General features: G+C 54.5%; 8 protein-coding genes across 8 annotated transcripts; 5 read left to right on the forward strand and 3 right to left on the reverse strand.

Moving 5' to 3' along the window:
* Positions 1-63: 63 nt before the first annotated feature.
* pakA (mitogen-activated protein kinase kinase kinase kinase STE20) lies at positions 64-2,761 on the forward strand (the record flags this gene model as incomplete). The annotated part of the gene is made up of 4 exons (XM_025539623.1): positions 64-2,058; positions 2,108-2,207; positions 2,273-2,607; positions 2,657-2,761. 4 exons carry the CDS (start codon positions 64-66, stop codon positions 2,759-2,761), a joined length of 2,535 nt encoding a protein of 844 aa, XP_025396092.1.
* A 1,105-nt stretch (positions 2,762-3,866) lies between these two features.
* Positions 3,867-6,809, forward strand: BO70DRAFT_365299 (ESCRT-0 subunit protein HSE1). The gene is made up of 10 exons (XM_025544031.1): positions 3,867-4,241; positions 4,323-4,372; positions 4,448-4,482; positions 4,551-4,626; positions 4,706-4,804; positions 4,860-4,980; positions 5,036-5,668; positions 5,730-5,939; positions 5,986-6,240; positions 6,351-6,809. The coding sequence occupies exons 1-10, from the start codon at positions 4,202-4,204 to the stop codon at positions 6,560-6,562; spliced, it is 1,731 nt and encodes a 576-aa protein (XP_025396093.1). The 5' UTR covers positions 3,867-4,201; the 3' UTR covers positions 6,563-6,809.
* Positions 6,810-8,205: 1,396 nt separating this feature from the next.
* Positions 8,206-8,850, reverse strand: BO70DRAFT_126466 (uncharacterized protein). Its single transcript, XM_025537991.1, has one exon. The coding sequence runs from the start codon at positions 8,636-8,638 to the stop codon at positions 8,309-8,311; it is 330 nt and encodes a 109-aa protein (XP_025396094.1). The 5' UTR covers positions 8,639-8,850; the 3' UTR covers positions 8,206-8,308.
* On the reverse strand, positions 8,828-10,074 carry BO70DRAFT_365301 (glutathione S-transferase family protein). The gene is made up of 4 exons (XM_025544032.1): positions 9,979-10,074; positions 9,767-9,926; positions 9,435-9,668; positions 8,828-9,352 (listed from the first exon to the last, which is right to left on the reverse strand). Exons 1-4 carry the CDS (start codon positions 10,027-10,029, stop codon positions 9,036-9,038), a joined length of 762 nt encoding a protein of 253 aa, XP_025396095.1. The 5' UTR covers positions 10,030-10,074; the 3' UTR covers positions 8,828-9,035.
* Positions 10,075-10,256: 182 nt separating this feature from the next.
* Positions 10,257-10,861, reverse strand: BO70DRAFT_432080 (uncharacterized protein; the record flags this gene model as incomplete). The annotated part of the gene is made up of 3 exons (XM_025548288.1): positions 10,257-10,490; positions 10,751-10,796; positions 10,857-10,861. 3 exons carry the CDS (start codon positions 10,859-10,861, stop codon positions 10,341-10,343), a joined length of 201 nt encoding a protein of 66 aa, XP_025396096.1. The 3' UTR covers positions 10,257-10,340.
* Positions 10,862-11,781: 920 nt separating this feature from the next.
* On the forward strand, positions 11,782-13,921 carry BO70DRAFT_432081 (cytochrome P450; the record flags this gene model as incomplete). The annotated part of the gene is made up of 7 exons (XM_025548289.1): positions 11,782-12,205; positions 12,252-12,434; positions 12,480-12,814; positions 12,882-13,006; positions 13,055-13,350; positions 13,409-13,510; positions 13,606-13,921. 7 exons carry the CDS (start codon positions 11,782-11,784, stop codon positions 13,800-13,802), a joined length of 1,662 nt encoding a protein of 553 aa, XP_025396097.1. The 3' UTR covers positions 13,803-13,921.
* A 2,386-nt stretch (positions 13,922-16,307) lies between these two features.
* BO70DRAFT_298807 (oxidoreductase, short-chain dehydrogenase/reductase family) lies at positions 16,308-17,207 on the forward strand (the record flags this gene model as incomplete). The annotated part of the gene is made up of 4 exons (XM_025539617.1): positions 16,308-16,486; positions 16,542-16,736; positions 16,796-16,947; positions 16,996-17,207. 4 exons carry the CDS (start codon positions 16,308-16,310, stop codon positions 17,205-17,207), a joined length of 738 nt encoding a protein of 245 aa, XP_025396098.1.
* Positions 17,208-19,108: 1,901 nt separating this feature from the next.
* Positions 19,109-23,357, forward strand: pan2n2 (poly(A)-specific ribonuclease). The gene is made up of 4 exons (XM_025540519.1): positions 19,109-19,668; positions 19,731-21,028; positions 21,086-22,201; positions 22,254-23,357. The coding sequence occupies exons 1-4, from the start codon at positions 19,540-19,542 to the stop codon at positions 23,179-23,181; spliced, it is 3,471 nt and encodes a 1,156-aa protein (XP_025396099.1). The 5' UTR covers positions 19,109-19,539; the 3' UTR covers positions 23,182-23,357.
* The last annotated feature ends 78 nt before the right edge of the window (positions 23,358-23,435 follow it).

A 23,435-nucleotide genomic window follows, 5' to 3' on the forward strand; every position in this document is an offset into this window, starting at 1 on the left:
CAGTCGGCCGAACTGTCCCTCCACCCTCCTTACCCCCCCCCCTCCCCCTAATTCTCGCACGTCATGAATCACGATAGTTTTTCCTCCCTCAAATTTCGACGCTCGTCAAGCAAGCTTCAGAAGGACCCCCCTAGTTTCACCTCCCGCATCCTAAAAAGCCAGCAGAGCAACACGTCACTAAAGCGCCACCCCTCAGCCCCCGTCTATCCGCGTTCCTCCACCGGCGGGAGTCGAGAGCATTCCCGGACGAGGTCGAACGCCTACGGGTCATCCTCATCCTCCCTCGAGCAGAACAGCGGCGGTCCGTCCCCGGTGCTCGCAGGGACCCAGCCTGGTTACTTTCCGAATAACCCCAATTCTGCCAGATCCCGCCCTCCCCCCTCCGGCCGATTTTCCCTCAGCGAGCAGAGCTCAGATGAATTGATCGGCACCCCGTTTGATAACCGGGGCATGCTTAGTTCGCTGCAAGAGAACACCACCGAGACCGTTCCCCAGAAACCCTCCACCCTCCGCTCCGCCACTAGCCCCGACACCCGAGGATTGAGACAATCAGCCAGCTTCACGGCTCTACAGAACCGAATGGAGACGTTCGTGCATAGGAATACCGAGAATGACCGCCCGGCGAATCCGAAACGCCTCTCCGACGATGGCGTGGGCTCCCGGCCGTTTGGCTCCGGCCGCAGCAAGAAGAGCAGCTTCTCTAGCTTCGTCAACAGCATGCTAGGTTCTCCCCGAGGCATCAAGATCTCCGCCCCTGAAAATCCCGTGCATGTCACCCACGTTGGTTATGACAACCAGACGGGCCAGTTCACGGGTCTTCCCAAGGAATGGCAGCGGCTGCTGCAGGAGAACGGTATCTCGAAGAAGGAGCAGGAGGAGCACCCGCAGACCATGGTTGATATCATGAGATTCTACGAGAAGAATGCCCAGGGAGATGATGAAGTGTGGCACAAGTTTGATCATGCTTATCCGCAGCAGCAGTCAGTAGCCACCACCCCTATCTCCGGACCGACCACCGCTGTTGCCAGTCCCTATGGCTCGTCTGCGCAGCGGACCTCCCCCCCGACGAGTCCCCGCTTCCCCCAGAATCATGAGGGTAGCTTCGAGAACCCCCGGGCGCCGCCGCCGATTCCTCAAGGTCGTGGTTCGTCCATGGCGTCACCGGCGATCACACCACCAGTGGGTGGCTTTGTCCCCAATCGGGCACCGCCAAAACCCCCGACTCCGGCTAATATGACCCCTGCTCGGCCTGCCCCTCAGCCTCCCACGACTGGCTCGTACACGACGGTGCCGGCACGCCCTGTCCAGGACGCGTATGCCCCCCAGTTTGGCACGCCACCCATTCCGGAGACGGAGCCGTTGCCGCCGGCCGAGGCTCAACCGCAACCACAACCTCAACCTCAGCTGAGCAGGTCGAACTCCAAGGCCAACGGGACCCCCGTGCAATGGCCACCCCACAATATCCCCACCCCGACCCAGTATCAGCAGAAGCAGGAGCAGGCCATGGCGGCTGCCCAGCAAGCGATTGCCACTATCCAGCTTGATCGGAGCCGCAGTCAGCGCCAGCAACCCCGCCACGAACCCAAGCAGTCCTCGGTCCAGACCCCTCCCCAGCATGCTTCGCCCATCGATGAGGCTGCTCGTGCCGCTCCTGCAGCTCGCCCCCGGCAGCGGGCTCGTCAGAGCACCGCCATGGATATTAGGTCACGACTGCTGGCCATTTGTACCCCGGGTGATCCGACCAAACTGTACCATCATCTCAACAAAATCGGTCAGGGTGCGTCTGGTGGTGTCTACACCGCATACGAGACCGACTCGAATAACTGCGTCGCCATCAAGCAGATGAACTTGGACCTGCAACCTAAGAAGGACCTGATTATCAACGAGATTCTCGTGATGAAGGATAGCAAGCACAAGAACATTGTCAACTTCTTGGACAGTTACCTGCACAATCTGGATCTGTGGGTGGTGATGGAGTACATGGAGGGCGGCAGTCTGACAGATGTTGTCACCTTCAATATAATGAGTGAGGGACAGATTGCCGCTGTCTGCAGAGAGGTTAGCATGATTTTAACTCGAGTTCCCGATCGGACGCTAACCCCACCAGACTCTGGGTGGCCTGCAGCACCTTCACTCCAAGGGCGTCATTCACCGTGACATCAAGTCGGATAACATCCTTCTCTCGATGGACGGTAACATCAAACTCAGTGAGTCATTGCATTGCCTTTTTTTTTTTTTTCCCCCTTTGCGGGCGCAATCTAACAGGATACAGCCGATTTTGGTTTCTGCGCCCAGATCAACGACTCGCACAACAAACGGAACACCATGGTCGGTACCCCGTACTGGATGGCGCCTGAGGTTGTCACCAGAAAGGAGTACGGCCGGAAAGTCGACATCTGGAGTTTGGGTATCATGGCCATCGAGATGATCGAGGGCGAGCCTCCTTATCTCACCGAGTCGCCGTTGAGAGCGTTGTATCTGATCGCCACCAACGGAACGCCCACGATCAAAGACGAACAGAATCTATCTCCGGTCTTCCGGGATTTCCTGCATCTTGCCCTCAAGGTGGATCCGGAGAAGAGAGCGTCCGCACATGATTTGCTGAAGGTATGGGACCCGTGTCTATTGAGTTGAACTGTTGCTAATTTGTTGGCAGCATCCTTTCATGTCGGTTTGCGCCCCCCTAAACCACCTGTCGCCTCTCGTGAAGGCTGCGCGGGCCAGCCGAGCCCAGGAGAAAGCCCAGAAGGGAGGCGCCTAGGTGCCATCACATCCTCCAGTTCCTGTATACGTTGATGCCTTGTGTCTTCTCTCCCCCAGATACCCATTACCCTGATGTTTCCTACCTGCTGAACAGCGACATGCTGGCATTGCATAATGGCAAATTCTTGTTCGCGCATTCCTTCCAGTCCGCGGTTCTCGCATCTCCTGTGAATGTCTAGATGGCGATGATCTCGGATGACGATTCTTTTCCTCTTTTCCATCTTCGTCCGCCTTGGGGTTCCGCGTCTCCTCCACTGGGCCCCCTTGTACCAGATATCCCCCCACGAATCCCCACGCCTGGTTCGTTCCTTCGATGTCGGGGTTGAGATGACGGAAGATGAGTGTACAATCTTGTTTGGGCCGTGCCTGTCCCTCCTGTTGATACTGTTGATTCCCGCGTGTGCTTTTACTGTCATGCAGCCGAAGCTCAAGATGACGCTTGACGCTTCACCTAATGAAGGCGGCGCATAGTTTTGGAGCGGCTCTGCGCCCTGTCTTACTGTTTCTCCGCCCGCTGTTGATGGCCCCCCTCCGTTTTCCCAGCGACCCCTGTTCCTGATGATTCATGAGACATCTGCGACTGTTTTGACGACAAAAGAACAAAAGTGTGGCCTTCTTGTCTCCTTACCGGCCTGTCTGCTTCTTGCTCATTTTCTGCCGGCTCCGGCGAGCCGGGCTGCGCGCAATCTCCATTTATGATATGACTGGGAGCCCGCTCTCATTGACGACTAGTGTTTGAGCGGTTACATTGATATAGAGGGATCTTACCATGGTACCATTGTTTATGATGACCCGACTGCGTTGAAGCAGACGTTCCTTTTTGTTACCCACTAGGCCCAGGAATTCCACATGGGGTTTAATTATCCGGCTGTCTTTTCACTGCGTAGATATATTGTGTTGTGTACTACTACTCTATCGTCAACGCGGCAGGCGATGCCCCACTAAGACGGAAAGGGGCGGGCCCCGCTTAATCGGGCGTAGCGCACCAGTCGGCGTCAGAGGCGCCGCTCGCCGCTCGTCGCCGCCCATCAGCTGCTGGGCGCGCATCAGGTGGCAGCCTTGTTACAGACTTGCACTCTTGCACTCCTCAATCTCCGTCTCCATCTCCGTCTCCCTCCCTCCCTCACCTGTACCTTGCGCCGTCGCATGCCCTGACCCGGTGGTTGTTCTCTGTCCCCGAGAAAGTCTACCGCCCACCGCCCCAATTGACTGACCGACCTCCCTCCGCATCTCCGTGACCCAACTGCGTCCCCCCGCATTGGACATCGAGACTGGGAACTACCACCCCGGCACTATCAAAACCACCTCCTGTCATTACTGCTCGCTCGTCGCTTGCTAGGACAGCACCGAATCTTACCCCCTTAACACCCGATCCATACCATCTGCACCTGTTTCGTTCGATCCATCGTGACCGCGGCTCGGTGTTGAGATACCCATAATGTTTCGCGCACAGCAGAACGCCTTCGACGATGCCGTCGGTATGACACCCCCTGCCTGCCTCCCTTCACGCTGTTCGCTCCATCCATCACTACAGGCTTACTGATGCGGGGTTCTATTAGCCAAGGCGACCGACGAGAACCTGACTTCGGAGAACTGGGAATATATTCTGGTATGCAGCCTCGCAGACCCTCATCTGGCGGACTGGTCGAGGGGGATGATCTGACATGGAACCTTGGATATCTAGGATGTTTGTGACAAGGTTGGCGCGGAAGAGTCGGGGTAGGCCTATCTTCTCTCCCTCTGGTGCTTTACCAGGAGTCGATGCTGACGGGGGCTATCGCCGATAGACCGAAAGATGCCGTCGCGGCGATGATCAAGAGACTTGCGCACAGGAACGCCAACGTGCAGCTATATACTTTGGAGGTTCGACACCCTGTGAATCTGCATCGATTCTTATAGCTTTGCGTTGATCGCGCCGATGCTTACGTATACATATGATTAGTTGGGAAACGCCCTGGCTCAGAACTGCGGCCCGAAGATACACCGTGAGCTGGCGTCCAGGAGCTTTACAGATGCGCTTCTTCGTCTGGCGAGTGACCGGGTAGGTTTTGTTGTGTGTTTGTGTGTGTGGATGGGCCATGCTGATGATTGTTCAGAACACCCACCAGCAGGTCAAGTCCAAGATTCTCGAGCGGATGCAGGAATGGACGGAAATGTTCGCGAGCAACCCGGATTTTGGAATCATGGAGCAGGCATACATGAAGTTGAAGACTCAGAGTAGGTTTATATGAGAGACTAGTCGGTGGATGCGAGGCTTACTATCGTTCGACAGACCCGAACCTGCAGCCTCCGTCGAAGCCCGTTAAGAAGGAAATCACCGATGTCGATCGCCAGAAGGAGGAGGAGGAGCTGCAAATGGCTCTGGCGCTTTCGATCCGGGAAAAGGCCACGATAGGTCCCGTGGCAGCCTCCGCGGTGCAACCTGAAGCCAGCTCCAGCGCCAGCCCCAGTGCCGCCCCAGTCGCCCAGACACAGCCGCCCGCATCGCAACCAGTCCCGTCGGGGACTTCCGCTGCTACTGTCTCGCGGGTCAGGGCATTGTTCGACTTCCAGCCCTCCGAGTCCGGTGAGCTGCAGTTCCGCAAGGGTGACGTCATCGCTGTTCTGGAGTCCGTGTACAAGGATTGGTGGAAGGGGTCTCTGCGAGGCCAGACGGGAATCTTCCCTCTCAACTACGTCGAGAAGCTGCCCGACCCGACGGTGGAAGAGCTGCAGCGGGAGGCCCACATGGAATCCGACGTGTTTGGCCAGATCAAGAACGTTGAGAAGCTGTTGACTCTGCTCAGCACTCGCAGCTCCGAGCTCAACGTGCAGGACAACGAGGAGATCACGGCTCTGTATCACTCGACGTTGGCTATTCGACCCAAACTGATTGAGCTGATTGGAAAGTACTCGCAGAAGAAGGGTGTGTATCGATGGACCTCTTGTATTCCGGCCCTGTTGTGTTCCCAGCTAATCGTGCGCAGATGAGTTCACGCAGCTCAATGAGAAGTTCATCAAGGCTCGCAGAGATTACGAGTCTCTTCTGGAGGCATCCATGGCACACCCGACGCAGCCCCAGTTTGGCCGACCGGCTCAACCTCCGTATGCCTACCCTGGGGTCGCAGCCCCGGGATACCCCCAGGGACCGCCACCCCAGGTCGATCCTCAACGTTACTTCAGTCCCCGTCCTCAAGGTTTGTACTTCAACCAGCCCTGAAAGCAGAGACTGACATAGAACAGACACGCAACCCCCCCAGCCCAACGCCGCCGCATTCTATGGTGCCGAGCAAGCCAACGTCTATCCTCCCACCTCGCAGTCCCCGGACCCCCGTCGCACGCCTCCTGTCGGACCCCCCTATCCCCAGCAACGCCAGTCCTCCGCCGAGTCCTACCAGCCAGTTCATCACCGTCCGGAATCCACATACGACAACCCTCAAGAACTAGGCACCTCGGTTTACGACTCCCCGGTGGAACAACACCCGCCCGGAGCCCAGCGTCTTCCATACCCGGGACAAGTACCAGTGCCGGCCGCGCTTCAGCAACACTTCCAACAGCAACACCAACCCCCGCAACCAGAGTACCCCCCACCGGCTACAGCCCCGAAGATGCCACCCGACCCCCGGCGGGCGCCACCCCAGTCCACCCCGCGCAGCCTCCCTACCCGTCCCAGCAACCGCCCATGCACCAGCCCCCGCCTGTCCCAGGCACGTCCACCACCCCGACGCCCTACCCTGCCCTGAACACCGGCGCAGGGGCCTATCAGGCATACAACCCATCGCAGACCGATGTGTCGAACCCCGCTTCCTACTACCGGTGAACGTCGCGGGAGACGGGTCGCGATGTCCGAACGTGTACCATTCATTGCATTGGCTTCGGTTAGCTTGCTTGTGGTGAGATGCTACGTCATCTCCCTGCCGGGCTTGGTTGGGGAAGGGGACGGATGTGCTATTAGCGTGATTTCTCTCACTTCGGTTCTGGTTCATTGACCATACGGTCGATTCGGGTGGGGTGCTGAGACTGGGGAAGATACTTGTGATTTAATGGTAATGCAAGAACTGAATTCCATTGTGCGTGCTCTGTAGACGAGTACATCTCACCGTAGACTCGCAGCCGAGCCAAGCGGACTGTTCAGTGTATTCCGCTCAAAGGTTTTGTCAGCGGAGTGGTCAGCCTGAGGCCAGTCGGTGTCTGGAGTGGCTGCCTTCGCGGTCTCGCGCGGCTTGCAACCACTTCTCTCCTTCTCTCCTCCCCTCCCTCTCCTTCAGCTTCAAAACGAGTTCAAATGATGGTCTTTCTGTTCGAAGACATTCGCTACCACTTGCCTTGCTTCGCTAGAGAGAGAGAGAGTTGGATGGATTGGAGGGAGAGGATTTGTCTCCTCACTGATGGGTGATTCACCTGCATTGGATGCTGGGGTTTTGCCCAAAGCCTCTTGTTGTCTGTTGATCTCTGTCCTCGTCGAGCTTCCAGCGTCCCGCGCTTGCCTGTCACCCAGCCGACACCCTATCAGGAACGTGCGGCATCATTGCCATAATGCAGTAACTGGAATTTCATTGGTACGTATCACATAGATATTATCTGGCCCAAACTGACATGATCTGATACCCACAGCTTCCATCATAGTATTTTACTCGTCCCCTATCAAGCCAGGCAAAAAGTCACTCCCATACTATAAAACCATATCAAACCATCCAACAAGGCCACAATCAGTAACCAAAATAGGCCAACTTCCAGGGACTTGCAAGAGGCAAATCAGCACACTTGTGGATCGAAAAGCGATACCCCTCCTCCCTGATCTCCGGGCAAGCAATCTCCCCATGAGCCGTTGCCTTGGAAGAATCAAAGTCGAGATACCCAACATGCGAGCTCCCCACCGCAGGTCCCTTCTTCAATCTCTCTCCATCAAGAACCCGTCCAGCCCACTGAAAATACAACTGATGAGGGCGAATCGCGTCCCTAAAGCGGAAGACCGAAGGGCGTTTCCCCCGGAGCTTCTTGTCGCAGTCATCCCAGTCGTCGTGACCTTCGTGACCCACATGCTCCTGCTCCGCGTCCGCGTCCTTAACACCCATCTCCTCGCGCAGCCGACCAACCCCCTCTCTCGAAAACGCCAGCAAGATCGTCCCCTTGAAGAGTCCGAAATCAACTGCGCCCACGACTCCATTCACAGCGGTCTTCGGCTGGATATCCAGAGTGAGTCGCTTATCGGTCTTGATATCCTCGCAACGAACGATATACATTCCCATCAGATCATCCAGCTTCAGAGGACCGAGCGGCGCGAGGTGGGATCGCAGGTAGCTTTGATGCGCCTCGAGGTGTTTCTGCTGAGCGAGGTCCTCGGCCGGAACACTGTTCATCTGGGTGGTGTTCGCATCGTCCCATTCTTTCTTGTCTTTCAGGTAGGCGGCTTGACGTTTCAAGAACTGTGCGGAGAGCCCGCTTTCGAGGTTCGTCAGTGACGGGGAGGGGCGCAGGAGCTGGATGTGGTTGGTTGGTTAGCTGTTCGCTGAGATGGTATATTGATGAAGGGAGAAAAAAAGAGAACCGCTCGACTCAGAGCTTCCTAGGAAGTCCTGACGTATATTGAGCAGCGAAGAGAAAAAAGACGGAAGTTTACCTTTCCAGATCGGTATGCGCTCTCGAGCATGCTCCTGAGATGCGCGGGAGAGCTAGATTGATTGAAGGTGATACCCCAGAGCTGCAGCTGAGCCTTGATCCATTCGTCCGTGGCCAGGCGGCGAGCAGTGGGGGCAGGGACCTGGCGCAGGACGTCGGATAGGACGTTGGGGGGAGCTCGTGAGAAGCCACCAGCTGTAAGGCCTTTCTCGCCGTAGGCGAAGACGCCCAGCTTGATAGGCTCGGGGGCTTTGGGACAGCTTGGATGGGATTCCATGGCGGGGCGGGGTGGAAGGTGAGAGTGAGGGTGAGGACAAGTATGAGGATGAGGATGAGTGTGAGAGAGAATTGGCTCGGAGAGTGGCCATCCTTTCAATAAGGGGGGAGGGTCGGGGGTCGCATGACTTGGGGGTATTCAATAGTGAGTATCTTCACTCAGACACGGCTGGGTTGAACCATGAAAACTCTCTGATATTGGTCCTAGGTCTGATGGAATAGTGGTAGACACTGAGATGACGTCCGAAGCCAAACTTGGAGCAGCATGCACTGGCAATGCCTGCCACATCTGCACTCAGGGAATATGACCGTGCAGTGCAGTTTGCCAGCTAACCTGGACCCAGCAAACCCAGCCACAATTCACCCATCGCAAACCCCTTAGACAGACAGACAGGCCATCACTCCGTCCTAATCAGCAACTCCGGATGCTTCTCCTCATCATACCACTCCCCCGATCCCCTCTGCACCGCCGGCCGATCAGCAATCCTATCCACCCAAGCCGCCAGATGTGGCAACTTCGCCAAATCGTCTTCCCCCAGATCGATACTCCTGAACGTGCGGAGCCACCCCCACGCATTGATATCCGCAATGCTATACTTCCCTTTCCCCGCCCCAGCCAGGTACTCGCGCGGACTGTCGGTGTATTTTCCCGACAGGTGGATTTCTAGCACGTTGTATATACGGAGGACTTCGTTTTTGAAGCGCTGCGCAGCGTCTATATCATCATCAGATTAGCGAGGCTGGGTTGAGTCATTTGGGAGAGAGTCGTTGGGAAGGGAAGAGGATGGACAACATACGAGGACTCTCATCAATCGCGTTCCTACGGAAGTAATTATACTGTCCCTGGATGGGCTGACCCGACGCATGCCAGAAGATAAGCCATTGGGTGAGCTGGCTCTGCTCGATGGGGTCCGAAAACCCGAAGATGTGGTCTTTGTCCACGGAGGAAAGGAGGTAGAGCAGGATGGCGGAGGATTCGAAGACCACGTGTGGCGGGGACTGGGTGTTGTCGATTAGGATGGGGATGCGGCCTGGGATATACTGTAAGTTTCTCTTTTGTTGCTGTTGGATTTGTAGTGGGCTAAGTGGAGGAATGGTGGAATGGGAGGATGGGAGAGTGAGGGGATACCATTCGGATTCAGCTTCAGATACCACGGCTTCTTCTGCTCCGCGGTATCCAGATCAATCAGACTGGTCGTCCACTCTAGACCGTATTTATCTTTCAGCTCCTCGAGGTAGATGTGGGCTTTTCTGCCATTGGGGCTGAGGGTGGAGATTAGGTGTAGGCCCTGGGGAGGTTAACTTGGGATACATGATGGTTGATTGTTGGGGGGGACGGACCTTGGCGTTCCTGACTGCGGCGGGGGTTTCTTCGGCGTAGAAGGCGGACATTTTGTTGCTGGTGCCGTTGATTACGATTTGTTGGATTGAATCGAATGGGGCTTGGGAGATGAGGGGGTCGATGTCTATATATGGCGTAGATGTCGCTGGAAGATGCCAGATAAGCGCTAATGGCGTGATGCCCCTCCTGATCGGAAGGATGGGATCGTTAAGATAAGAGATAAATGACGCCCAAGGTATAGAAATAAGCATGCATAGTACATGGTATTCATCATGATCGTTAGGGCAGACTGGTGGATACTACACATCAGACGGAGACTGTCCTATCTCAGTCCATTGCTGTCACGTTGTGCCACTCAGCCCTAATCCGTCCAGTCCAGCACAGCCTTGACCACCCTCCCCGCGTGAACATCCTCAAACGCCTTCTCAAAGTCCTTGACCTTATACCATCTCTCCAACTTATCGATGGGGAATCTACCCCGTCGGAACTCCTCCACGAGGAACGCAATAGACTATTCCCATTAGCCTTGCCCCCAACCCAACCCAGCCAAACAAATACAAGCAAGCAAGCAAGCAAGCAAGCAAACAAGAAAGAAAGAAAGAAGCACATACCTCTCCCCCGGCACCGCATCCCCCTCAACACACCCCACATACCTCTTCCCCTTAACCAACAACTCCCACACATCGACATCGACCCTCTGCCCCGGAACCGGCAGTCCCACCGACGCGGCCACCCCCCTCGTCCCCAACAGGTCAATCGTATCTCTCTCACGGCGGCAACATTCCCCGTAAAATCGACCGCGAAATCCACCCCGTCTCTGTCCGTGTCCGTCTCCGCATCCTCAGCCCTAATTATATACCTCCCATATCCTGCCCACAACATCCACCCCCTCCCCACCACGCACACAAACAACCCTATCCTCATCCCCATCCCCACCCACCTCCCTCGCCAGATCCAATCTCTCCACATCAAGAAGAAAGGGATTTGCTCTCAGTAGGGCTTCTGAGCTAGGTAGTGAGTTCTGTGTATAAGGCTCAAGCGTATGGATGGAGTGGGAAGCAGAAGACCTGGGATGTGTCCTTGATGGCATTTGCAGCCTTGCTAGAGAGGAGGATAATCCGCAACCGGGGGGGATCTTTTTGTCTGGTGTTATTGCTGCAAAATATGGCTGACATTCACTACTTACAGCGGGATAATATCCACACAGATTCCAGGCCCCACCCTAATTCCAGGGACTGGTTCACTACTATAATAATATATTCAGGGGGCAGGAACTCACTTGCTTATCATTTATGACCAGATTTCTAATGTTGTACAGTGTCTGACCAATCGCATCCCCGGCTCTCGGCCACGGATATCAATTCCGAACTATTAGGGCATGGAGAGAGATGGGGGTGTTACCTTCACCACCTAAGACGCTTCAGGCTAGCTCGTGCAGTAGTGTATTTAGCTATCGGCACCTCTTCTCCAATGGCATCTGTACCCTTCACTCTGGTGGAGCCAAGCTGCCAACGCCAGTCGCCAGGTGGTGACTGCTAGCCGCATTTTCAGCTTCGCATCCTGCGCAAGGGAAAGCCGCAGCTCGCAGCTGACCGAATGGCCAATGATGAGGCTCGGAAAAGGCTGGATACCAGACACTGCACGTCTGACTTGTCAGAATGTAGTATCCACCTGTTTAGTCGACTTTCTCTCACTGATCTACATTGACCAGCCTCACGGAATGCTGCAGTTGCTAATACCCCAAACCCCCCACTCCGGCCTAATCTCTCGATCCTCTCTTAACTGCCCCAGCTATAGGCAATATGGCCATGGCGGATCCGCAAAGTCCAGTGTTTGCTACCGCTGCCTTTTGCATCGGGGTTGCGCTCCATGTCTTCGTTTTTCGCATCGGGGAGTGGGATCTCGCGGCCACCAGGGTGCTGGCTGCCTTTGCGAGCGCAGCCCTCTTGGTCGTGGTCGTCGTCAAGACTCTGCTTCTCGACTCACCGGATAGCAGCCTATGGACGGCGCTCAGGGTTGTCTCCTGGCCCTCGGTATGCCTAGTGGCAGGGGTCGAGACAAGCATGCTGGTCTATCGCGCCTTTTTCCATCGCCTGCACCACTTCCCCGGACCATTCTGGGCGCGTCTCTCCAGCATCTATTCCACCCTGCTCTCGGCCAAGGACCTGCATATGTATGAAGAGGTTGAGAAGCTGCACAACACCTACGGCGATTTCGTACGAGTCGGTATGAGCATGTCCCCAATGCCTCCGCAGCCAGCTAACACCAACAGGCCCCACGGAGCTCTCAATCAACCATCCCGATGCGATTTCCGCCATCTCGTCCTCCCAGTCCCCCTGCACCAAGGGTCCCTTCTACACCCTGCTCGAGCCGCGTAACTCCATGCATATGACCCGCGACCCGGTCGAGCATGCCCAGCGGCGCAAGGTATGGGAACGAGGGTTCACCTCGAAAGGTTCGTCCCTCGCTCCTCTCCCCCAGGGACCAGCTAATTGAACAGCCCTCCGCGATTATGAGCCCCGCGTGGCTCGCTACGCCGATCAACTACTGGCGCACATCGACGAGACGCAGGGCAAGCCGATCAACGTTTCCGACTGGTTCAGTTTCTACAGCTTCGACGTGCTGGGCGATCTGGCCTTCGGAAAATCCTTCGACATGCTGCAGACGGGCACGAAGCATTACTTCATGACCTCCTTGCATGCGGATATGACTAATGTCGGTGTGCTGGGCCACTTGCCGTGGATTTTCCCGATTTTCAAGGCCACACCGGTTCTGAATTACGAGCATAAGCGGTTCTGGAGGTGGGTTGATGAGCAGGTCGAGGGGCGGAAGAAGGTTTGTTGGTTGGAAATAGCTATTGACGGAATGGCTTTTTTTTAGGGCTAACGAGCAAACGTGATAGATTACGCCGGCCCAGCCGGATGTGTTTGAGTGTCTCCTCAGCCACCATAATGCGCAAGGGTCGCCGTCGCTGGAGGCCGAATTGAAACTCACGGGGGACGCATACTTGATTGTTGTGGCTGGAAGGTCGGTAGTGTCGCTTTGGTTAATATGCAGCAGCTAACAGATGGTTAGTGACACCACATCTGCAAGTCTAATCACCCTGTTCTACCAATTAGCCTCGGACCGCCGTGTCCTGGCAGCCCTCCAGGACGAAGTCGATACATACTTCCAAACAATCGAGAGCCTAGATTACCAAGGTCTCTCGAAACTCACGTACCTGGAAGCCGTCATCAACGAGACCATGCGCCTGCACCCCCCCGTTCCGTCCGGCGTGCAGCGGATGACCCCTCCTGAGGGCCTATGGATAGATAAAACATGGATCCCCGGAGACACCATCGTCCAGGTCCCTTCCCACACGCTATTCCGAGGTATCCCACATCACCTTCCTCGACACGAGTGTGCCCCCAACAGCTAACCCTTATCTAGACGAGCGGCTCTTCCTGCAACCCCACGACTTCATCCCAGAGCGCTGGACAACCCGCCAGGATCTGATCAGGGATTCCTCGGCTTTCGTTCCATTCTCGACCGGTAAGGCCGCCACGCTAGCCCTGCACGCGTGATCACATATCAACCACTCATATCACATATGTTCTATACTGACTGACTTAATCTGCCCTATTTAGGCAAACACGCCTGTATCGGGAAACAGCTCGGTCTCATGGAGATCCGGTACGTTGTTTCGCAGATAGTCCGAAAGTACGACGTGGAGTTTGCGCCGGGACAGACTCCCGAGCGCTTTTTGGCGGGGAAACGCGATGCGTTTACCCTCTCGCTGGGTCCGCTGGAGCTGGTTTTTAAGCCGAGGAAGGAAGAGCTGTGAGTCGATGGTTTCATGCAGTGGGGAAGTTAAGAGGCCCTAGTACAGTGGGATAGTAGTATAGCGCGGGCTTGCTTTTGGCATTCCGTGGATGTGAGTGGTCATTTTGTGTTGGGTATTAGGTACACAGTCTGTGCTAGTTTGAGATAGCGCTTATGCATAGTTTCTTATTGTGTAGGTAGATCTCGGACTATTGGATATCCTTATTCAATTCAGCGGACGTATGTAGGCTCATTGTCTAGTGCTAGGTGGGCTATCTGAGCTTGAGTTATAGTATTTTCATCTTGGTCCCCAATTAGGATTTGCGGAACGGATATACTGCATGTGTTGTAATGATTAACGATCTCGGCGAACTCGACAAGTTCGACCTGGAAGAAACGAGATTTCTGAGATGAGTAAGAATCTTTCTAGAAGCAGCGTCATCGGGTGAATCAAAAATGTCTAATTCTATTGCGATCCTACATGGCATCCACCACGGCTACAACCGAGCGCGGAATCATGTAGATGCATGCCTTCAGTCAATTATTTTCAAAGTAGGAATGAGTGGCGAGGACGCTATCCTGACTTGATAATTTGACAGTCCAAGTCTGTCGATTCGAAACCAGGTTCCCCGTTTGAAGAGAATCGCGATAGATAGATAGGTGGGGCATATCTCAGCTGGGATCGGGATTTAGTGTGCTGGGATCAGACCCACAATCGCTCACCTGGAATCAGAACTAAAATAGAAAAGTACTGATACTCTGATCCCAGCACACAATCTAAATCCTGATCCCAGTTGAGCTGGTATCCTAGATAGGTGCTAGGTACGGTAGGTAGGCACTAGGGCGTACGTACAGCAGTCTAACATGGATACCGCATGATCTCCGAACCTACTGCAAGCCTATTGTACGACCAATCAACACCCCTGTCCTGTTTAAGGTACAATCTAGCCAATGGCAAACATCCACGACTTATTCCGTGGACACTATATACCGTAGAAGTACAATACTTTTAGTATCTTTACTCTCGAGTCAGCCAGAAACGCAGTAGGTAGTCCCCCCCCCGTCGGTGAAACGGGGACTACGATGCGACGCCGGGTATATCCCGGTGTGTGCGATCCTGACATCTGATTCTAACTGTGCAGGTCCTCAATTCTTCTGTTTTATTGGTCTGGTTGTGTGATAGCGTGCCCATGTCAGAGGTTTAGAAGAGAACTTGGATATTAATGTACTATCCGGCCTCCGGACCGTCCACGACCTTTAGCCCTAACGGGTTTCCCACAGCTGCCCCCGCCGTCACTACTGCAGCTGCTGGAGATCCTCTGACCCGTAACCCAGAAATAAATATGCCAACTAAGCAACCAACAATGGGCTTGTGATTGATAGAGGAGGGGTGAATGGCAAGGATCGCCCCGTTGGGCCGGCCCGCCGTGGACTATTCTCCGACGCGATGTTTATCTATGGCTAGTGGACGCTTTCCTGTCCTTGAGGAGATCCTGTTGTGTGAATTGTGAATATATAGTTACTGCACATTTGGGAATACCATTCACCATGGCCTTTCAACGCACTTACACCTACACTTCTGTCTCCTCGCTTAGTGGGAGCTTCCTCCTCTACATTATATATTGTCTCTACTCACCCAAGTCGATCAAAAAGCGACAACCCTCCCCTAAGCACACGTACCTACCCCTCTTCACACCATAAAGAAGCCAATAGTTACTAACCAAAACCCTGAACCCCCAGCCCATCCACCCTCGAAGCGGAAGACCTCACAGCCTCACCACCCTTCCGTTCCATCCCAGGAGCCTCCAACTCTCGCTCCCTATCCGGCTACCCCATCCCCCACACGGCCCTCAGAACCCGCCACAACCACATCTACCGCTCCGCGAACCTCTCTCAGCCCTAAACCTCACAGGATACGCGTGCATCCGAGACCTCGGAATCACCAAGATCTTTGACCTCACGTCTGCTAGCGAGGACTCTGTGCACGATGGCGCGCAACCCATGCAACAGAAGCTCCGGGAGTGGGTGCGACGCGTGCCATTGGACGAGGAGCGGTTTTCGGCGGAGGCGCTGTTTAGGAAGTATGAGAAGTTGAGGGCGGAGGAGGGGATGGGCGTGCAGGTATGCTTTTCTTTTTCTTTTTTTTTTTTTTCTTTCCTTCTCTTTTGATGGATGAGGGCTGGGTTTAGCAGGGGCAGGGCTGATGTGGGGGTCTAGAATATCGTGAATAATTATATCCATCTTATGAAGCGGGGGAGGGAGGCCATAAGAGAGATTTTTCTCGCGGTGAGGGATTGTCCGGATGAGAGGATCCTGGTGCAGTGTACCTTGGGGAAGGATCGGACGGGGGTGGTGTGTGCGCTGTTGTTGGCTGTGGCGGGGGTGGAGGATGAGGTGATTGCGAGGGATTATGCGTTGAGTACGCCCGGGTTGGAGAGCGTGGTTCCGAAGGTGGTGCAGTTTGTGAAGAGGTATGGGGCTGGGGAGGGCGTGGGGGGTGCGGAGGAGGTGGCAAGGAGGATGGTTGATGCGAGGTAGGTTTGTTCTTCTTACACTATACCGTTTGCAAAGGGGAAAGGGGGTGATCGTCGTCGGTCGTCGCCAGGACCGCCTGGATGCTTTCGTAAAGGAACACGGCGAGGACAAGGCCAAACGTGTGGCCTTTGACATTGGAAACTTGGACAAGATTCCTGAGTTCGCTGCGGAGTGGGTTGATACCCCATGCTTGTCATGGAGCCAGCCACGCTAACCAGCCGGGCAGAGTCATGCAACAGTCCCCCGACATAGACAGTGTCTTCATCAACGCAGGCACCCAAACGCCACTCGACCTGACTAAACCCTTCGACCTCTCTGGTTTTCATGAGGAGATCAAGATAAACTTTTCGAGCTTTGTCGCCCTCACCCATGCTTTCCTGCCGTATCCCCAGAAGAAGTCCGATCCCACGAGTTTTGTCTAGTAAGCTTTGTCTTTAGGAGTGCCCATCGGTTTCAGTCCCATACTCACATGAATCCCAGTACTGGCTCTCTCCTATCCATTGTTCCCGGCGCCTGGATCCCCGCCTACTCAGCGTCTAAGGCAGCTTTGAACGCCTTCGCGATGTGTCTGCGTGATCAGCTCCGGCACTCCACCGTCAAAGTCATTGAGCGTTCTCCTCCCGTAGTCCAGAGTAAGTCAGCCGATCTGTCTCTGGTTGACTTGAGCTAACGCTTCAAAGCTGAGTTGCACGACTGGATGGGCGAGTCAGGCTGCAGCTTTGGTATGCCGCTGGCTGCATTCACCGAGCGGGCGTACGAGGGACTTGCTGCAGGGAAGGACGAAGTCATCGTGGACAGTATCGGTCATGCGGATGTGTTCAATGATATCGTGGATAAGCGTCGTGCCGCGTTTACAGACCTGGCCAAGATGCTGCGTGGGGGAGAGCCATAGATGGACTTTGGTCTGGGGAGGAGTATATAACGAGATAGAAGAGCGCTCAAATGTGCATAGTATACAGCAGGATCGGAAATTGGATACAGTAGCTTTAGATTGCCCATTTCGGGAAACACATCATAGCCAGTGCCGTAGTTATTCAGGTGTAGGAGAGAAAGATTTTCTCGGTGGACGAGACTTGCAGTGAAGAACACGGTCATGTGTCGGTACTAGGCCCAACGGGGACTCTCCTCGCTCCCCTCCTTCTTCTTCTTCTTCTGTTTCTTCCTCTTCTTCCCCTCATTTTATTCGCAAGTATACTTATACTTTCTGACAGCCGACACCTCTCCTTCCAAGATAAAAGCTATTCCCATCCGCTCCTCTCACCCTTCAGCTATCAACAGTCAGTAAACACCACGGTCAAGGGCAGAGAACTAACCAAAGCATTTAAATAAGGTCCGTCATCGCATACGCCCCAGATTCTTCGACGGATTCTCATGGTGCGCCCAGTGAAGTCCGTTTGGTCCCGATAATCCTACCCACTGTGGCTCACGACGCCACTCAGAAGTGCCAGCATGGAGAGCTCTCATCAACACCACTCGAAGATGTACCTACAAAAAGGCCACCGGCACCAAAGTGACCAAATCGAACAGCAACCCGTTGAACACAAAAAAAGTATAAAAGAGGCCTTCTCCGAGGACGAAAGCCCCAAGGTATTGACTCACGGCCTCTCTCTATGTAGGGAGCTTACTGCTAACTACAAATAGAGTGTGTGGATATGCTAGCCAAAGACATACTCCGTGGACTGCCCACCCAAATAAGCATATTTCTCGTCGAGTATCGGGCCATTTTCTCTAGTTTCCGGGGCGTGGAGAACTGGCCTGGCTTCCTCCTGGCTGGACCCATGCTGGTTGCAGGACATCGAGCGCGAGAAATATCAGGCCCGGGACGAAGAACCCTAATAGCTGGCCGACGCACACTGTGGTCCATTCGACGACAGATTGATTGTGGGTTTGGGAGAGAGCCTGTCACGCAGACTTGAATTCAGAAAGAACCTCCATGTCTAACTGGTACTTTGTTTTCAGTTTCCCAGATAGGCGTCTGGATGTGTTTTACGAGGTCGGTGAGATCATTTATATTAAGAGTGGCATCGTGCCCGGATACTGGCTCCGTGTATTTAGGTCATTAAAGCCTCAAGGTTGGTCACACGCAGGCTATCCCAGGATGACCCATGGGCCGGAAAATTTCTCCTTGTCTTGAGAAAAGTATACGTGCCGGGGGCTTGGAATCAAGATTATGGCCATGTCAAGCGGCAAAATCAAATGTCCTGTTCGACATGACGACTCCCTTGTCCAGTTGATCCCCGGAACGGAACTGTCAGCAATTCCCTGATTTACTGACACCACTTGCTTGACTCCATCTACGGCTCGTATCACAGGGGATGCTTCCATCAAGACTCATTTCTCGTGGGATTAACCAGGCTGTCAGAGCAGCAATATCCAGTGCAGTAATACACTTACCGGAAGAGGAAGCCTCTTGCTTTCATTTATGCCTCCCGAAGTTCCGTCCTATCGACGCCTCGACAGCCCCGTAGTGTGATGCGCCTAGCTTCTTCGGCTCATTTTAGGCGTGCAGTAGAAAAGCATTTCGAGACAGTTACTTGTAGCCTTCCCGGGCCAAAGCTCCGCGTTGAAGGAGCCAATTTTTATATTCGAACCAGACGGAGATTGATGGCAGTACATATCGTGGCGGACGTGACGTAGAGATTCCATTGTTGTGATCGGGATTGACTTTCAGATCATCACCCATCGGTCTATTCTCCTCCTCCTCCTCCTCCTCCTCCTCCTCCTCCTCCTCCTCCTCCTCCTCCTCCTGTGTCCCTCTCTTCCTTCCCCATCCGTGGTACTGTCCAGGTCCAGGGCTGATGGCGCTGAGTCAGCAACACGCGCTGGGCATGCCGCCTCACGTGACCGCGAGTCGGGAACGAACCTCCTCGAGCATTATTGCCGCCTGCGAAGGTCTGGAATGTCTTCATCCCGGAGACTGTCCGTCTCGTGAGTTGCTCCAGATACGAGAGTCTGGGACTGACTGCGGCTGTCGGACTCGACAACTTGACTCGCGTTTCCCCTGCCACAGCGCCACAGCACTTCAGCATTCCAGGACAGGCCCCTCCTGTCTCCTGCCAGCTCTCCCCGCACTCGCGTCTCCGCCCAATGATGCCCGCTTTCACGTCGCTCCCCAATGGACAGACCCAACTGCTGTCTTGAATCGTCTTGACTCCGTGCTATCCCGAACATCCTCCCCCCCCCCTGTATAGTGTCCGTGCCCGACCGGGTGCGATGTCAAGGCCATGGAGGCCGATTGGGATGAATTGTCGCGCATTCCGGTGCCCGCTCCGAGCCTGCACGCCCTGCCGACAGCCGCGACAACAATAGCCTTTGATGATGTGATGGAACTGCTGTGGGCAGGAAATGAATATGTTGGTCCCCTATTGTGAATTCCTACCCCGAGTCCATGCTGATTGGTGTCTCTCTTGCTTAGGGACGAATTACCTCCTTTTACGGCCCCGAGTTGCAGCGATATACCTCTGTTCGAGCGCACCCGGCGTCTGAGGGCGCGGTGCGGCAGATCCTGTTCCATGACAGAGGCGTGATCTCACTCTCCTCGAAAAGTGTACATATGATAACCCGACGCGGCCTGACACAATGGCATATCACCCACGAGGAAATGACCGATCTCCGATGCATGAGCTTCACCGCCCAGTTGAATCGGATCATCGTTGCAGGATGCCAGAAGATGATGTTTACGATCGACATTGATAAGGGAATCATCAATGACAAGCTGCCAACCGAGTACAACTACACGATGATGAAGAAGAGTCGCTATCTGTGTGCTGCGACAGATACTGGGTCAGTCAACGCGCTGAGCCTGAACGACTTCAGTGTAGTGAAGTCGTGGAAAGCACACGGGACGGCAATCAATGACATGGATGCGCGGAATGATCTTTTGGTTACATGCGGTTTCTCGGTCAGGCATATGGGCTCCCCGATCGTGGATCCGTTGGCCAACGTGTACGACTTGAAAACCCTCTCCCCGCTTCCCCCAATCCCCTTTCATGCGGGAGCCGCGTATGTACGCATGCACCCGAAGCTCCATACGACTAGCTTTGTCGCCTCTCAAACGGGTCAACTTCAGGTGGTGGACCTGATGAATCCCAACTCGATAAACCTCCGCCAGGCGAACGTGTCTTTCATGCTCGGCATCGACCTCTCGCCGTCCGGAGAAGCATTGGCGATCATTGATGCCGAATGTGCCATCCACCTGTGGGGCTCACCAGCCAAGGTTCACTTCAATGAGATGAGCAAGGAAACCGAGTTCGCGGATGTAGCCCCGCGGCCGCCCCCCTTGGACTGGTCCCCAGAAACGCCTTTGAACATGGTCGGCATGCCTTATTATCACGATCGTCTCTTCTCTGCGTGGCCAAGCCACCTTGTCTTTGAGGTCGGGAGCCCGCCGGCTGCGGTGGATCAGGCTCTAATCCCTTATCTTCGTCCTGCGGAAATCGGCCATTATGCCCCGAACCCGAAGAAAACGCGACGTTACCAGGTTGAGAACACACGCGCGCTCTCATCTGCGGAACCCGCCTTGATTGCGCCAAAATTCCTGAGCGAAAAAGCAAGAGAGCAGAGCAAAGCGAAGTCAGACGGAGCAATTACCGACACGGTTGAAGCACTGGCAGGTGCGAAGATAAACGGCGAGGCGGACGACGATCCTCTCCTTAAATACAGCAATGTAGAGATCAAATATAGCAGATTTGGTGTTGATGATTTCGATTTCAGGTAAGCTTGTACATGCAAGTTCCCTTGATGATCGATTCTAGCGACTGACTTTCCCAGATTTTACAACCAGACGAATTTCTCTGGGCTAGAGACACATATTGCCAACTCCTTTACAAATGCTCTCCTTCAGCTCTTCAAGTTCATTCCAGTAGCTCGCAACACTGCTCTCCAGCACGCTGCCAGTTCCTGTATATTCGAAAACTGCCTCCTCTGCGAGATGGGCTACCTTTTTGATATGCTTGAGAAAGCCAATGGCCAGAATTGCCAGGCTACTAATTTGTTGAAGACGTTCAGTAGCTACCGCGAGGCGTCCAACCTTGGTCTCTTCGAAGAGAACCTGACGAATAAGTCGCTCTCCGCAGCAATCCAGGCCGTGAACAGATTCTTTCTGAATCAGATCTCGCATGACTTCCGCATGATCTCACCCGCCTCAGACGACTTTGATCACCGTTTTACAACGCTTGCGTCCGAATCCATTCGGTGCATCTATTGCCAGAATGAAATTGTGAGACCAGGCAACACCCTTGTCAACGAGCTCCACTATCCAGCGATCGACATCAAGCAAGCTCGACGAAACCCTGCCTTTCGCTTCTCGAATATATTGCGGGCCAGCATTGAACGGGAGACCCAGAATCGCGGCTGGTGCAACTATTGTCGACGTTACCAGCAGGTTGCTATCCGAAAGTCCGTACACCGCATGCCTCATGTCCTGATGCTGAATGCGGCACTGAGCAACCCAATCTGTCGACGGCTGTGGACGATCCCCGGATGGCTGCCTGAAGAGGTCGGAATCGTGGTCGAGAACGGTCAGACCTTGTGCTTTGAAGGCGATGATCTCAAAATGCGGGTGCAGGCTAAGATGCCCGGGCTCGCCATCTACGACTTGGTCGGTCTGGTCTGTGAAATCGATGTCCCTGAGCATCAGAAGGCGCATCTGGTTTCGTTCATCAATGTTTCGATTTCTTCTCGTGAGCCAGAGACCCAAAATAAGTGGCACCTCTTCAACGACTTCCTGGTGACCGAGGTGGATAAGGAGGAAGCTCTCCGCTTCAACCAGCCATGGAAATCACCGTGTGTACTGGCGTTCCAGGTGAGAGAAGGCCGCCATGCCGTGAATGATAGCTGGAAGGATGCTCTTGATACCGGGCTTCTTTTCCGTGAATGGTCGCTGAAGTAAGCTTAACCCCTTCCACAGATCAATGTTATGTACTAACCGATCTTATAGCGGTGGCCATGCCGTGGAATCATGCATCACGCTTTCCGATGAAGAAAGGCCAGCACCTGGTACACCTGTCGCTCTTGATACCGAGTTTGTCGATCTCGAAAAGGCCGAGATCGACGTGAAAGCAGATGGCTCCCAGGAAATCGTACGCCCCAGCAAGAGTGGCCTCGCCCGAGTCTCCGTCCTTCGCGGGTCGGGAGTCCAGGAGGGCGTTCCGTTCATCGATGACTACATCACCATCAAGGAGCCTATTGTGGACTATGTGACTCAATACTCAGGAATCAAACCTGGGGACCTGGACCCGAGACTCAGTCAACATAACCTGGTTCCGCTCAAAGTGGCATACAAGAAGCTGTGGCTGCTCCTCAACCTCGGCTGTGTGTTTGTCGGACACGGCTTGGCCTCTGACTTCCGCAAGGTGAACATGCAAGTTCCCAAGAATCAGACGGTAGATACACAGTATTTGTTCTTCCAATTCGGCAAGAACCGGCGCCTCAGTCTTCGATACCTGGCCTGGGCGGTGTTCAAGGAATACATCCAAGAAGAACCCGCCGATGACAACCAGGGCCACGACTCCATTGAGGACGCGCGCATGGCCCTCCGCCTGTGGAAGAAATTCAAAGAATACGAAGACGCAGGCATTGTATCCCAGATCCTGGACGAGATCTTCCGCGAAGGACAGAAGCTGGGATTCCGACCCCCGCCGCGCAACGGGGTTCCCACCGTCCTTTCTCGCCCCGGCACTGCGGTAACGATGCAGAACAACAGTGGGCGCAACACTCCCAACACGCCCGATGTCGTCGGCGCAGCTGCCAGCGCGCCGGCAACCCCCCGGCAAGCCTTCCGGCGGTCGATTGCGCTGACTCCCAGCAACGGCAGCTTCGCGGGCCCGGGGACGGGGGACTTCATCACCGGAAGCCCCCTGAAGTAAATCTTTTTCTCGCAGTTAGAGGTGCGAATTTTTGATGACCCTTTTACGATGCTATCAACTTGCTTATACGCGATGAGCTGCGAATGGCTGTGGCGGCATTGGATACCGTCTGTCATAATTGGTTTCCATGTGCGGGTTGGACAGAGGCCAGATATAGCTCCAGAGATAGAAATTCCAGAAGTTTTAAGTCCTTACATGCCAGGGGTCGAGCGTAGACTAAGATTGTGCCAGACACGTATTACCGGGTATTGGTT

This window comes from Aspergillus heteromorphus (assembly GCF_003184545.1).
Source record: "Aspergillus heteromorphus CBS 117.55 chromosome Unknown BO70scaffold_29, whole genome shotgun sequence".
Taxonomy (NCBI): Eukaryota; Fungi; Ascomycota; class Eurotiomycetes; order Eurotiales; family Aspergillaceae; genus Aspergillus; species Aspergillus heteromorphus.